General features: G+C 44.0%; 1 protein-coding gene across 1 annotated transcript in view; it reads left to right on the top strand.

Annotated features, from left to right (window-relative positions):
* The window catches only part of ltk (leukocyte receptor tyrosine kinase), a 182,442-nt gene that overhangs the window by 101,855 nt on the left and 63,981 nt on the right, over positions 1-16,606 (top strand). Inside the window, exons 6-9 of the mRNA XM_072569266.1 lie at positions 1,339-1,470; positions 2,325-2,481; positions 3,645-3,827; positions 8,168-8,266. Of these exons, the coding sequence (XP_072425367.1) occupies positions 1,339-1,470; positions 2,325-2,481; positions 3,645-3,827; positions 8,168-8,266 (571 nt within the window). The remainder of the gene's footprint in view (positions 1-1,338; positions 1,471-2,324; positions 2,482-3,644; positions 3,828-8,167; positions 8,267-16,606) is intronic.

The following is a 16,606-nucleotide window of genomic DNA, read 5'->3' as shown; positions in this document are numbered from 1 at the left end:
GCCTTTTTTCCATAATCCTGTGATTTCTTTTACTGATTAAAAGTCTGTCACAGCCTTGAATTTGCTCAACAACTCAGCCCTCTGCGGTCAAGAATTCCACAAATTCATCTCTTCGCTTGCTGGGCTTCCCTCCCCGTTCCTGAACCCCTCTGTCCTGCCTCAGAATTGAGAGGCTAATTGTGGTGGTCAATAATTGATCATTTAAGGGCTTCACTTGGAGGACAGGTGGATGGGCCACCCTCGGCCTAACACCCCACTTGTGGAAAGGTCGGAGTCAAGCTGAAGGAGAATGGGAAGGGCATCTGGAGAATCTTATGCTTCCCCAGGCCATAACCCAGGTTAGATAGCCACATCACTACTCCATTGCTGCTATTGCAGTTTTTTGTTAATGACTTCTATTGCTGTAAAAAAACAAACTGAAACAATCTCCATTTTGAACAAGGGCATCAACTGCTTTGAATAGAATGAGAATAAAATCTACTGTTAGATCTCACAAAGAGTTGCCGGAGTTGGCACCATCTTGAGTCTCCCACGTAGATGCAACAGTCAAGAAGGCACACAACGCCTCTTCTTCAGGTGGTTAGGAAATTTGGCATGTTCATAAGGACTTTCACCAACTTTACAGATGCACCATAGAAAGCATTCTATCTGGGTGCACCATAGAAAGCATTCTATCTGACATGGTATGGCAACTGCGCTGCCCAGGACCATAAGAAACTACAGAACGTTGTGTGAACAGCCCAGACCATCACGGAAGCCCACTTACACTTCTTGTTGCTGCTAAAAGGCTAACAACATCATCAAAGACCCTTCCCACCCTGGATAATGCTCTCTTCCATCAGGCAGAAGATACAGAAGCTTGAACACACACACACCAACAGGTTCAAGAACAACTTCTTCCCTGCTGTTACTAGACTGATGAATGGACTCTCTAACTTCAAATAATATGGGTCTTGCTAATGTTGATCTTGCTTTGCACATCTCCTGTGCAGTGTAACCTCTTTATCTCACTCTGTCTAAGCAACCTATGATCTGTGTGTCCTTGTTTGCTAAGATTTGCCTGTACTGCTGACAAAACAAAGCTTTGCACTGAATCAGATACGTGTGACTACAATAAATCAAATCAAATCAGGTAGAATTGTATGGAATTGGCAGCACCAAAACAGGCCATTCAGCCCCACTGGTCCATGCAAGATTTGTACTCCATACGAGTCTACCCTGGCACATATCCTTCAATCTGTTAAGTGCATATCTGCAAATGCACATATTAAGAGAAATAAATGACAGTCTGTAGAATGGCTACAGTGCAATGTTAGCATCTCTGCATCTCTCCTTTAGAAAGACGAGATGACTCAGAAGATCTGCTTGGGAGAATCTTCCATCATCGAAGATGAATACAATGCGAATAATGCCATGTCAGAATGGGCCGGAGGAGGAGGTGGTGGCGGAGGGGCAACTTATATCTTCAAGGTATGCAGGATCTGTTTGGAAAGATGTAACAGTGCATCTTCGAAAGAACCACAGTTCAACTTTATCTCATGCTGAGAAGCCTCCTAGAGTTTTCTGCCCCACATTTCAGGCGCAGCTCTTGGGTTCCCTAGGGCATATAGTATGCACTCCAGCAAGAACCCTGGCAGATCTATAGCTGACCTTCTCAGGTCCTTTAATCACTGGTGACTCAATAGCATGCTCCAACTGGTGTTGCTTGTTTGACTGATTGAAGGAGAGAGAAAAAGAAAGCTGTGTATTTATGTAGTACCCACCACAACCTTGGGCTTCCTAAAGTACTTTACTACCAGTGATGTACTGTAGGCATGCAGTACAAAACACAGTAGCCAAATTACACTCTGCAAATTCCCATAGTCAGCAATAAGGCAGCATCCAGTTAAACTGCATTATTAACAATATTGGTTGAGGGGTAGCAGCGAGCCACCAGGACTCCCTTGGGTCCCTTCAAAATACTGCTGTGGGATCTGTTATGTTCACCTGAGAGGACAAATGGAGTTTAGGTTTAATCTCCCAATTAAATAAGGCACCTCCAAACACACAGAAAATGGACTCAAATTTCTGGAAACGTCATGAATAAGGCTGAGCCCCAGTCAGAATTGATAGTTTTGCTGCTAATCATGGAGAACAAGATACAAATGATTTGTAAAGATTATTCGAATTGATTTCAAATGAGATTATTGCTCCAAAGGACAGCGAGTGGGTGGAGCACAGCATTGATCTCTTTGTTCAGATTCAATGGATTTCACTTAATGGGAACCCAGCACTGTCCAAACTATAGAAAAGAGAAACTTATTTGTTGCATTTTTTGAACACAGATGGAGAATGGGGTTTCAGTGCCACTGTTGATTGCTGCAGGCGGTGGTGGTAAAGCGTATTTGGAGGACCCAGATGCCATAATGGATGATCTGATGGTGGAGCAGTATGAAAATGATACGTCAATGCCTGGATACAATGGACAACTAGGGGCAGCAGGTTAGTGGAGGGAGAAAAAAAGACTTGTGATCTTCTAGCACCAGAATTCTCAGAATAGGTAACTTGAAAGATATTTTGCTTAGAGATATTCAATTATCTTCTAAAGCCTTAAAGAGAAGGTCCAAGCCAGGCTGCGGTATGGCTTGGAGGGGAACTTGCAACCATGCATCAGTTGTCCTTAACCTCCAAGATGGTAGAGGGTGTGGGAAGGCATTGAAAGAGCTTTGGTGCGTTAGCTCAATTACATTTGCTTGATAAGGTCTCAATTGAAGCTCAGCCAGCATAAGCTGCATGTGGGTGGTTTTGTCCATCCTTCCCATGCAGGTGCAGCAGGAGGTGAAGAAGGTAAATGGTACGTTGGCCTTCATAGTAAGATGATTTGAGCACAGGAACAGAGGTGTTTTGTTGCAATTGTACAGGGCCTTGGTGAGACCACACTTAGAGTATTGTATACAGTTTTGGTCTCCTTATCTCAGGATAAGGATATTCTTGCTATGGAGAGAACAAAGATTTATCATACTGATTCCTGGGATGGTGGGATGATGACAGACTGAAGCAATTTAAACTATATTCAATGGATTATAGAACAGTGAGTTGGGGGAGTGGTGGTGGTGTTGGTGAAATCTCATAGCTACCTATAACATTATAGCAGGTAGACAAGGTAAAAGTAGGAAGGATGTTCCTTATGACTGGGGAGTCCAGAACCAGGGTCATAGTTTAAAGTTAAGGGCTAGATTATTTAGAACTGAGTTGAAAGACACCCACAGAGCAGTGAGTCTGCAAATTTTTCAGTCACATAGAGAGATTGGCACCAAAACATTGAAGGTTTTCGAGAATGAGATAGATATAGATCTTAGGGCTAAAGGGATCAAACGTTATGGGGAGAAAGTGGAAACCGGGTAGTGAGTTGGATGATCAGCCATGATCATATTTACCGATGGAGCAGGCTCAAAGGGCCGAATTGCGTACTCCTGCTTCTATTTCCTTTGTTTCTTTGTCTTTGGGCAGGAAGTCAGCTTTACTGCTGCTGGATTTTTCAGTCCTGTCTGAATAAAAAGGAGAAGACAGACTTGATTGAAGTGGACAAATTAAGCAAGGGTTGCCTGTAGGGTTGGTGGAATCTCTTTTGTCTAATTTATTTGTCTGTGCCTTCATACCTGCAGGTGGAGGTGGAGGTTGGAATGACATCACCAAACATCCTTGGGCAGGGAAGTCCCTGATGGAAGGTGCCAGTGGGGGCAGTGCGTGTCCCAAAGCTCTGAAGAAGCTGAAGTGGGCAACTCATGGTGGCTTCGGAGGGGGTGGTGGGGCTTGTACATCGGGAGGAGGAGGTGGTGGATACAGAGGTAAGGCCTGGCAGACCTGTACTGTGTGATGAAACAAAACAATACAGATGCTGAAAATCTGAAATTTCAACAGATAAAACATTCAGCAGGTCAGACAATACTTGTGGAGAGAGAAAATCAAAGTTACCCCTTCAGACCAGTGGCCATCTCTTAGGACCAATGTATCCTATTTGCTTACATGAATCTTTGGGATACCTTTGAGTTGTACATGAAGATAGAGGGATCATAGAATCCCTACAGTGTGGAAGCAGGCTGTTTAGCCCATTGAGTCCACACTGACCCTTCGAAGCGCACTCCACCCAAACCCACATCCCCCCCACTATCTATGTACCCCTGCATTTTCCATGGCTCATCCACCTAACTTTCAGATCCCTAGACATTATAGGTAATTTCCTCATGGCCATCTACCTAATGTACACATCTTTGGACTGTGGGAGGAAACCCAGAGGAAACCCACTCAGACACTGGGACCATATGCAAATTCTACACAGATCGTCACCTGAGGCTAGAATCGAACCAGGGTCTCTTGCACTGTGAGGCAGCAGTGATAACCACTGAGCCACCATGCCATCTCTACTTGCATTCAAACTTTAAGGTCCAGTGTTCTTTATTTTTCTGAAATCTACAAATTGATTAGCAAGTTATCTTGGGTGCTCCCATCCAAATATCCCCAGTTTACCTTTGTAGTGCTGGCAGCCATTTTGGCCAGCCCCTGTGACAGCAATGAATGGGAGGTCTGTCTTTATCCTGGTTTCCAATGGACTATTTGGACTTGAAGCCAAGTGCCACTTAATTTGGTGCCCCACAGAACACACAGATCATGCTGCAAGGCAAATGTTGATATCACCATCATTTTCTGAACAAACAAACAACATTGCAGTGCAAACAAGAACAAGCAAGGTAAACAATAAACAAGAATTCAGGCCTGTATGATTAAAACAGTGCAGCAGGTTGACATGTACAGTGCAGATTTATTTTTGAGATGCTTTAGATGTGTTCATCATAAATGACAGTATTATATTCAAAAAGTGTGGTGCTGGAAAACCACGGCCGGTCAGACAGCATCTGAGGAGCAGGAAAGTCAAATTTCTGATGATGAGCCTATGCTCGAAAAATCGACTCTCCTGCTCTTCGGATCCTGCCTGACTGGCTGTGCTTTTCCAGTACCTCACTTTTTGATTCTGATCTCCAGCATCTGCAGTCCTTACTTTCTCCTAGACAGTATTATACAGTTTAATAAGTAATGTTACAGCTCACTGGTTATTAAAAATTCTTTTCAGACAAGTTGTTTGTATCCAACTGAAATAACTACTACCCTCCTCCACATTGTCACGATCACATGAAGGATTTGTACCCCCACCCTTGTCATTTCTGTCTAGTCTTCAGAATAGTCATGATGATTTGTTCTCTGGCCATTTCTCTATGCCTTGCGGTTGTGTATCTTCCTCTTCAATTATATTTTCAACATCAATTCACAATGACTAAAAGAGTTATAGAATCACACAGCATGGAAACAGACTCTTTGCTCCAACCAGTTCATGCTGACCATAATCCCAAACTGAACTAGTTCTACTTGCCTGCGCTTGGCACATATTCCTCCAAACATTTCAAATTCATGTACTTATCTAAATATCTTTTAAACATTGTAACTGTACCCATATCCATCACCTTTCTCTGGCAGTTCATTCCACACTGACTGTAAAAAAAAAGTTGCCCCTCATGTCCTTTTCAAATCTTTCTTCTCTCTCCTTAAAAATATGCCCCCGAGTCTTGAAAACCGCCACCATAGAGAAAAAACACACCTGCCATTCACTTTATCATGATTTTAAAAATCTTTATAAGGCCACACTAAGCTCCAGTGAAAGGTTCCAGTCTAACAGCCTCTCCCTATAATTCTTCTCCCTCTCCTTCCATTCCTGACAACATGCTGGTAAATTTTTTTCTGAGCCCTCTCAAGCTTGATAGTATTGTTCCTCACCTGTATAACCTCAACACGACTTTCCAACTCCTATACTCAAACGCCTAGGCAAGAAGGCATGTGATGGGGGGAAAAATACACAAAATGGTTTTTTTTTCACTTTCCTTATTTGCTTAAAACAAGGCCTTGTACTCTTCCCAAATGGTCCTCAAACAGCTGTTGTTCCTCAAAGTGTGAGTTCTTCCACCATCGTCACTGAAGGTTAATGGATTCCATTTCTGGCCATGACTTGTAACCTTCAGCATGGGACTCTTACCTGAATCTGGACTGATTCAGAAAAAATGCAGGGATTATCACCTCAGGTGACCTTGTTTCCGAGTGGCAGCTCTGACTTGGAAACAAAAAAATGGTTCTCTAACTGGGAGGGGGAGGGATAACTGACCCATAGATTTTTTATTTTTGTTACCCTTCTGAAATGCTCAAAACACTCCCATCTTCCTCGGTAGATTGGGTGACCACTTCGCAGAACACCTATATTTTGTTCACAAAAAACACTCTTGAGCTTCCAGTAGCCTGCCCCTTCAACACACCACCATATTCTCTGGCCAACATCTCTGTCTCAGGCTTGCTGCAGTGCTCCAGCGAAGCTCAGCGCAAGCTGGAAGAACCGCACCTATCGTCTTAGCCCTTCCCCCACCCTATCTTCTGCATAGGAAACCAACATTTTCCTAGCTACAGTCAGTTCTAAAGAAGGGCCACAGGACCCAAAACAGATGTTGCCTGACCTGCTGAGCTTTTCAAGCAATTTCTGTTTTTGTTTCTTTCTTTATCGAGTTAGCTTTATGGGATCCGATCCTTCCTCAGTGCTGGTAAGTATATACCTTCACAAGCTGAGATGTTGCTGAAAACTTTGGAATTAGAGAGCAGGAGGCTAACCAGTATGAACACAAGATCTCTATCCAGGTGCACTGGCAAACTATCTCCTTGATGATATGGACATAATAAGAATGAGAGGTCACCTGATTGAAATAATTCTTAGGGACCTTGACAGGGTAGATAGGAAAAGGTTGTTTCTTCTTCTTAGAGAGTCTAGCACCAGGAGGCATCATTTTAGAGTAAGGAGCCACCCATTTAAGATAAAGATAAGGAGGAATTTATTTTCTCAAAATATAGTGAATCTGAGGCTGTTTCCTACTGTTGAGGCTGCTTCATTACATATATTCAAGGCTCAGAAAGACAGATTTGTAATCATGAAAGGAATTGATTGTTATGGAGGGGGGGGAGAAAGCAGGAAAAGATGATCAGATCAGCCATGATCTCCTTGAATGGCAGAGCAGATTCAATGGGTTGAATGGCCTACTTCTGTTCCTATGTCTTATATTTTATGACATTAATGTTTTTGAATAATCTGGAGCCGAGCAGAAAGAAGCCCAACTTCAAAAGAGAAGCTGACAGGCCACACAATATGCATAATAACCCTCAGAACTCATTGCCAATTAAATGTTTTTGAAGCATAATCATTGCTGTAATGTAGGAAATGAAGCAGGCAATTTGACCGCAGAATATTGCCAATGTGCAGCAACAAGCTGACGGCATGTTAATCTGGTGACATCAGGATGTCATCCCCCAGTTCTTCTTCGAAATAATACCACAGGAAATTTACCATCCACCTGAAAAAGCCATAGAGACATACAGCACAGAAACAAACCCTTCAGTCCAACTCGTCCATGCTGACCAAATATTCCAAATTAATCCAGTCCCATTTGCCCATTTGGCCCATATCCCTCTTAAACCCTTCCTAGTCAAGTACCTATCCAGATGCCTTTTAAATGTTGTAATTGTACCAGCCTCACCACTCCCTCTCACAGCTCATTCCATACACACACCATCCTCTGTTTGAAAAAGTTGCCCCTTCGGTCCCTTTTAATTCTTTCCTCTCTCACCTTAAACCTATGCCCCCTGGTTTTAGACTTACCTACCCTGGGGAAAAGACCTTGGCGATTCACCCTATCGATACATGATTTTCTGAACTTCTATAAGATCACCCCTCAGCCTCCTAAGCTCCGGGGAAAATTAGCCTCTCCCTATAGCTCAAACCCTCCAACCCGGGCAACATCCTTGTAATTCTTTTCTGAACCCTTTCAAATTACACAACATTTTTTCTCTAGAAGGGACACCAGATTGAAAGCTGCCTTGTCTGAGAGATGGCATATTCAGTGGTACAGCACTGACTGAACGCAGGTTAGGTGCTCAAGTAATTAGAGTGAGAGCTTGAACTTACGATGGTCTGACTCAGCGGTAGGAATGCTACCACTGAGGCAAGGCTGACATTTTTCAAATGCTGCCTTCAGGGGAAAATGTAGTTAATTTGCTGTGTGACTAATAAGTTTGAGGTTCTCTGCTTCTGTGTTTTTTCTTTCAGGGGGTGATGCGTCATTAGCTGATGGGATCACAGCGAATGGCTACGATGGGATTTCATTTGTCAATCCAGCCGGAGAGATCTACCTTCACCCATTGGCAGGTGAAGAGAAATGAAGTGCAACCAATCCAGGCTTAGTTTCATGTTAAAGGAAAACATACTTCAAAAAAGTCTTGTGCATTTCAAAGTTGACTTACATTTATTTGGGTATCTATACAGGGTGTTTTGAGCAATAATTATCCCCAGCAGCCAGCTCTCGATTGGGGATGTTCAAGCACAGTCATAAGAGCAAAGAAACCTGAGTAGACCATTTGCCCTCCACAGTCTCTTCCATCATTCACTGAGATTATGCGCAATCCATTTCCTAGCTCAATCTCCTTGCTTTGTTTCTATATCTCTTTGTACTCTTTGACAACTAAAAACTATCGAATTGAGATTTAATTGGTCTATTGCTTGTCTATGCTTCTACTACCCTTTTGTGTTAAGGAGTGTTTTTCAACTTCTCTCCTGAATGCCTTGGCTCTGAGTTTAGGGAGATGCTGTCTTTGTCCTAGGCCTTCCCAACCAATAGTTTCTCCTAACCTTCCTTTCAATTCCTTCCAAACTTCCAATAATAAAAATCAGGTCACCCTTTAAGTTTTATATTCCATTGAATGTAGGCTTAATTTATATTGTTGCACATACTATCTAGCCTTCAGAATCCTGAATTGGGTTGAACCTCTAGGGAGTAGTTCTGATCCTTGTAGATGTAACTCACTGAATCTTAAGGACTTAGTTTTTGATGGAAAGTTGGGAGCATGTTTGAGTCAGCAACCGACCTGTCAAGTGACCTGTCTCCTGGGTGAATTTGTGAGAGCCAACCAATTGTGAAATTGTCTCTGGGATTAATATCTGATTAGATGTGAAGTCAGAAGCACAAAAGGGCTGAGCATTTCGAGGAACATTGGCAGCACTGGCACTGGCAACACTGTGCATGTTAAGCAGTTAATCTGTAGACATGAAAGAAGTGAAATGGCTGTCAGAGGGCAAATGCAGTGCTATGTTTCCTGGATGCAACTTGAGGTGAATGTCAAAGCTTTTCTGAGAGTGGAGAAAAGGGTTCTTGCCGGGAGGTGGCAGAAGGAGTCTGGTCAGCCTCATCCGAGCAGGTGCGGCTGGGAGTCACAGAAGGAGGAGAACAGCTGGATTGTGGTGTGTGGGACGTGGATCCAGTTCAGGAAATCCATTTCAGGTTCCTCGCGATCAGGCAAGGTGAGTGCCATCCAAGTTTCATGACAGCCGTTACTGTCACATCTCCAGAGCCTTCTTGAGCACACATTGTCCATTCTGTTTGTGACTACACATGCGAATGTCTACCTTGGTTTGTCTCTCAGTATCCATAAACAGCAAGTATGCTATCCCTCAGTGCAGTCCTCACTTTCGTCTCAGTGCAGTGAACCCTGTCCCACAGTGAACTGCATCTGCCTCATCCCAACCAAGCATTGACCCCACAACAGTCCTGACTCTTCAAATTCCTCATTCAGTAGAAAAGAGAGCAGGCATCTCTCAGGACAGGTCTCAGAAATGGGAGGTGACCATCTTGACAGCAATAGGAGAAGACGTCGTGGGCATTCAGTGGTATTAGTGCCAGACTGTTGCTGATGGACAGAGGGGGGTTTTCTGCAGAATCCTGATATACAGAATATGCAACACTTCCTTCAACATATGTCGTGAAGTTCACCGATGTGAAACATTTAATGATCAGGAAAATGCCAGGACTTGATCTATCTCTGTTAGCCATGTGCATTAATAATGATTGTCTTGTATTTCCCACAGGAGCATTGCCAGATGTGCAGTTAGTGATGAGGTGTTTGAATCCTACTCCAAGAAGTTATACTCTGGGAAGCACTGGCACATAACCAATGCTCATTCCTCCCCTGGCACAGATACACTCAATGGGTCCAGCACCAGAGGTGGAGAGGGTGGCACATCACAAGAAGCAAGGATCCAATGTGTAAGAGCAAAGGCTGAGGCAGAAAGGGCTATGATATGTCCCCTCCATAGTCTGAGGGAACGCTGTCCTGCTGAGCTGACACTCTGGGTTTGTCCACTAGCGGGTACTAGTGGAGCATCAAAGGGAAACATGGTCTTGTGTAGGCACTCTCAGAGATATTGTGTTCTCCAGTGCTGATGATGATGGAAGCCATTGCAGCAACAGCTCGGGCATATGAACACATGACTCACTCTGACTGCAAGAGTTGCCAACCCCATGGAGAATCAGAAAGAGAAAGACCAACAAGCTAACATAGGCAAACAGTAAAGACGTTCAGTTAATGGCCGCAAGCATTGACCAAATGTCCACCTGGAGAATTGACCACAACATTAAAATTAGGGCGACAGGGAAAAGGTGCTGTAAAGGCCCAGCCAGTGAAACGCAAATCCCTTGAATGAGTAAAACAAAAATGTGGTCAAACGCTCACCCACATTTGGCTGGCAGGGAGGCACAGGTCAGTGGTGAGAGAGAGAGGAAGTAAACGGGGCTGATGAAATTGAAGAGCTTTCCTCAAATCAGCTCTCTATTCTAGGTTAGGTGGTCACTGTGACAGAGGCACAACAGGGACTTCCATCCCCTATGACTGAGCTAACCCCATACAATTGCAGTTGGCGGTGGAGATGGGAAAGTTTGGTGGAAGTGGAAATTTGGTATAGAGAATGCAGGAGGAGCTGCAGTTTCCTCTTTCACATTCCGTCTGTTAGCTAGTGTGTGTTCTTTCATCTGAAAACCAGAAGGTTGCAACTTACGAGGACAGTTAACTAGTTCCAATTCTGTAATGTAATCAAAAATAGAAAGGATTGGACAGACACAACAGGGTTGATGATGTGCTGTGAATGCAGCATAGAATAGAATCAAAACTTTTTGTCACGTACTTTTATATGAAAAACACAGTGGTAAATTTTATAAGTCGCCCCAACAGGGTGCCTACATCAAGTCATACATAATAATTTTTAAAAAGTAAAATTACGACAAAGTTTATCCCAGTTCAGTTAACAGCTCCTGGGCTCAGGGAAAGCTGATTCAGGGACATTGGAATACCCTGAAGATGTGGCTGGGATGAGACCTGCCTCTGGCCCATGCAGGGCCACTGGATACTAGACCAGAAGCGTCCACTGAAGAAGACTGCCAGTCTGGGCTGAGACAACCACTCCTGAAATACCTAGACGGCGATGACGTAGAAGTCCTCCACGTGGGGATAAGACCACTACACCAGGAAAACACCAACACACTGGGCCAAGACCGCTACTTTCTTCCTCCTGGTACCTGGGCCTAGCTGCAGACCTGGAGCCTCTGCCTGGCCTGCAGGTCTGGGCCAGGGAGTCAGCCTATAACCTGTTCCTTGCTCACCAGGAGATCCTGGGCTGGCATGGAGCTGTGCCTGACTCATCCTGCTGTTGCTGCTGCTGCCGCTGGAGGCCTCCTCTTTCACCCACCACTTTCCAGGCTTTAAAGAGAAGGAAAAAGAAGAAATAGAGCAAAAGCAAAGAGATACAAAGCCAATGGGAGTGAATGAGGTCAGCACCCCCTACTCGTCCGCCATCTTGTGAACAAAACATGAGAGTTTGTAGAATTCAGTGCCATTCTGATCGATTTATTTGTGGTATGCATCCACTGTTTGAGCAATTTAAGTTCAGGGTTGCTAAGTTGAAATCTGACTGCTGCAGACCATTGCAGGGCATCAGATTGTAGGGGAGTTGCATGGATTCTTTACTCTGGAACAGTCAAAGCCTTTTGGTTTTGAGACTTTGAACTTTGGCTAGTGTTCGGGTTAAATGCAATAGGTGGAATCTTTCCCAGCCCTGAACGTCATGGCCTATGACAAGAAATTTGGGAGAATCATGTGAGTTGTCAAGCGAGGCCTTTCTCAACATTGGAACTGACAAGTCTCTTTTTCCTAACCATGATGTGGGCACTGAGATGACATTCTCATGAGTTAATGATGAGAAGCCTTTTAATGAGGATTATTGCTCATTATTACCCTCGCATTGCCTCATCTTGCCTCATGAATATGCACTATCTTGTTCTCCCACCTGCCAGACAGATCAAGATGCCAAGAATTCCCAACATGAAGGTCTCCTGACCTAATCCTTGGACACTCAGCACTAATATCTTACAGCTTGTTTCTGCACTCAGTGCTGCACTTTGGAGCACACCAGCACCTCACCTCTCATTGCAGTGCTATTTCTGGGATATTTTGTACACAGGGTGAGCACCCAGCTCACTGAATTGGACGTAGAAGCTTCTCAGGGCTTCTCACTCCATCTCCTTGCGCCCTCTCATTTTGCACCTGTTATGATGTACACAGCATCTCCATCCTGCCATTTTGTGCTTTGTTCCCCCCCACCACCACACCATGCCAGAACTTAAAGGTTCACAGTACTCTGTCTTGCCTTGGTGTTCAGCACAGCCACAAAACTAGGAAGCTCTACCTGGTTGTTAGCATCCATCAGTCAAGGAAACGGACAATTTGCTGTCAGGCATTATCTCATTGTCACGCCTATAGGAAAGACCAGTGGTCTACTCAATAAACTCACTGCACATACATCAACCCAATGGTCTTAATGCGGATTGGGGGTGCTGCCATCAGTCAGGAATGGTGTATGGTTAGTCAAGAGCATCATCCAATTGCGTGGGCACTGTCAGTTGGGCACAAAGGCAGTCTTCTCAGGATCTTTTCTCTGGGACATCCGAACCAAACAACACCGTCACCCTGTATCTTTACACTTGAACTCCCCCTCCCACGCTGCCAAGGACATGCAGGTCCTGGGCCTCCTCCATTGCCAAACTCTAACCACCTGATGCTTGGAGGAAGGATGCCTCATCTTCCATCTTGGGATACTTCAACCATATGGGATCAATGTGGATTTCACCAGTTTTCCCATTTCCCTTCCCCCCCCTCCCCCCACCTTATCCCAGTCCCAACCTCCCAACTTGGCACCAACACTCTTGAACAGTCCTACCTGTCCATTTTTCTTCCCACCTATCTGCTCCACCCTCCTCTCTGACCTATCACTTTCACCCCCACCTAACACATTCCCAGCTACCTTCTCCCCAACCCCATCCCCCCTCCTAGCCCCTCCCATTTATCTCTCAGCCCTCTTGGTCCACAACCCTCATTCCTGATTTAGGCTTTTGCCTGAAGTGTCGACTCTCCTGCTCCTCAGATGCTGCCTGACCGGCTGTGCTTTCCCAGCACTACAGTCTTTGACTTTTCTCTTTCTGTCCTGGATTGAGACAAAGGAAAGGATTGAGTGAGAAAAAGATGGCTGGCACAGTTGTTGGTGCTGGTGTAGGTGAGGGAAAGGTGCAGAGGCCACCCAGGTTTAGTATGTGGGGGGGTTCAGATCGCTGAGAGTAAGTGAGTGTAAATATTGCATGCAATAGTCAAAGTATGTAGAACTATAAATAATATTCTGAGGAAAGGGTTAGAGGAGTCAGGGGCCAAATTGAAACGCAGAACTTCAAAGCCTTAGAATAATACTGAAAACGTCCATGAAATAAAATCAACGATCATGCATTAAAATTCCACTTGCAAATATTGCTCCTCATAGAGTTAATAAAATTATCTGCCAGAGCCAATGAAATTCCAGCTGAAACAGGTGTCTGTATTTCTGCTGGTCAATTTAATGGTCACTTGCCTTAAAGGACATGAGTCCTATGATCAATCACATCATCTAATTATTCACAATTGACCTATCCTAAAGCATCTAATTTTTACATTAAAGTTGACAAGACCTTTTAAAAGTACTTGTCAATAATTCCTGATTCCAGAACCACAAGTCTCACAAAGTGATCACCTGATATGTTTCACATGGACTTCAGATCTCCAAGCCCACACCACCTCCCCATCCCAACACTGTCACCAAAGGTCTCAATTAATACGAAATACAAAATTGAGAAAGGCACTAAATGACAGAAATGAAAACTTTTAAATGTAATTCTGTGCTGATGTTCAATAGGTGACTACTAAAACTCATTTTTGCAGCCACATCTTGTGCCTCAGTGGTGTTCACCAGTTCTGGCTTATTCCAAATGGGATCCAAGTGCAGTTCTATCCCTAATGTTTCAAATCCATCCAGGAGTTTTGGTGTCAGTCTCTTCAGGATTGTTTCACCATTCAACTGAACACAGAGTCAATTGTTCTTCCTATAGCCTAAGATTCACATTGAATACCATGCATCATCACATGTACACTTTCCACCTCTCCCTCTGGCAACACTGGTTCACTTTATCTTGTAGTTGTTCTGGTCTGTTACATTTCATCCTTAATCTCATATGAAACTATTCAGGAAAATAAAAATTTCCTTTCAAATGTTAGGGAACACAGGTTCCAATACCTGGAATATCCTTCTAAATCTTTCTTCCCCTTCTCTTCCCTTTGACCACCATCTCCTCTTCTTATCTTACCTCTTGCTGTGTATTCACAATATTTTCTGCTCTTCCTCTTTCCAACACTGAGTAACCTGTCCTATCAGCTTTATTTATTTCTGCCACACTCACCCCCACTTCAAAGAATTTCAAGTGAGCACAATTTTGAGCTCTTGTTCAGTTGTCTTTGCCTTCATATTTATTCCTTTAATGAGGAGTCCTCCCTTAACTAGTAGACTCTTTCACAGGCCTCCAATTTTCTTTCTCCACTTATACCTATTCCTCTGGCCTCTTGCCTGTTCTTGATCTTTTCATTAAGAACTGGTTGTGTGATCTCAGCTGTCTTAACTTTGTTGTTCCCCCACTAACTGTAAGCTATCTTTTTCTCTCTGAACTTGCTGCGCCCTGTTCCCTCTGGTCTCATTCAAACATTGTTATCAAACAGGCTGACAGGGGTGTGCCTGTTGTTGGCTGGCTTACTGACCCCTCACATCCAGGGACAGAGGGCCAACTCTCAGATATTTCATCCTCCCTCCCCCAGACCATGACTCAACAGTGAAAGTCAATGCTTTGTTTCAACGACTGTCACTGACCTCATCTCCTCTGGAGATCTTCCGTCCACAGCTTTTGCCCTTATAACCCCCAATTTTTACTTGTACCCAAAATCCATTATGAGGACTATCCTGGTAGATCCATTTTAATTGATTTTGATAAGGGACCGAAATGTTTGCAGATGATACCAGCTTGGATGGGAGGATGTAGAAATCCTTCAGGATGATCTGGATAGACAGGTTGGGTGAATGGGCAAATTAATGGCCAATGCAGTATGATTCAGATAATGTGAGGATATTCACTTTGGAAACAAAAATAAGAGTGTAGATTACTAGCTGAATGGCTGTAATTTGGGAGAGGGGAGTGTGCACCAATCGCTAAAGATAAGTATGTAGGTGCAGCAGATGGTAAAGAAGGCAAATGATATGTTGGCCTTTCATTGCAAGAGCTTTTGAGTACAGGAGCAGGGGTGTGTTGTTGCAGTTAATTGGGGCCTTGATGAGAGCACACCTGGAATATTGTGTGCAGTTTTGGTCTCCTTTTCTGAGGAAGGGTGCTCCTGCTTTTGAGGGAGTTCAGCAAAGGTTTACCAGACTGATTCAGAGGATGGCAAGATTGACATATGAGGAGAGATTGACTAGGTTAGGATTATATTCACTGGAGTTCAGACAAATGAGGGGGGATCTCTTAGAGACTTTTAAAATTCTAACATGGACTAGATAGGGTAGATACAGGGAAGATGTTCCCAATGATGGGTGTGACCAGAACCAGGCGTCACAGTCTCAAGATTCAGGGTGGAGCATTTAGGACAGAGATGAGGAGACATTTCTTCGCACAGAGTGGTGAGCCTGTGGAATTCATTGCCATAGGAAGTACTTGATGCCAAAACATTGAATGTATTTAGGAGGTGGTTAGATATAGCACTTGAGCATTTGGGATCAAAGATTATGTTGAGAAAGCAGGGTTACACTCCTGGGTTGGACAGTCAGCAATGATCGTGATGAATGGCAGATCAGGCTTGAGGGGACGAATGGCCTCCTCCTGCTCCTATCTTCTGTTTTTCCAATGAGCCGTATGGGTGGTGGTTGCAGTTGTTTTATTAGTGTTGGTCGAACAAAAATGGTGTCTGTTTAAATTCAGCAAATTCAGATGTGGGAATGGGTATACATACATCCAGAGCGGAGACCGATCTGCCATTTTAATAGACCTCTGGAGTTGACATGACTCCAGCAAACCCAGCCCAGTGCCTTGACAGAAAGATGCGATCTTATCTGTCTATTACTTGAGCTGCAGTATTGATGGGGGTTTCCTGTTGCCCCTTCAGCTTTGAGAGCATGCTTACCATCTTTAAATGGTCAGCAAGCCTGCCTTCTGGCCAAGAATTAACCACTTCTAGAGCACTGTGTCCAGTTCTGGGTGCCCCGTTATAGAAAGGATATCATTAAACTGGTGATAGTTCAGAAAAGATTTACCAGGATGTTGTCAGG

This window comes from Chiloscyllium punctatum, chromosome 4 (assembly GCF_047496795.1).
Source record: "Chiloscyllium punctatum isolate Juve2018m chromosome 4, sChiPun1.3, whole genome shotgun sequence".
NCBI classification, from domain to species: Eukaryota; Metazoa; Chordata; class Chondrichthyes; order Orectolobiformes; family Hemiscylliidae; genus Chiloscyllium; species Chiloscyllium punctatum.
The sequence above is the reverse complement of the archived record's forward strand: the minus strand, read 5'-3'. Positions and strand labels throughout refer to the sequence as shown.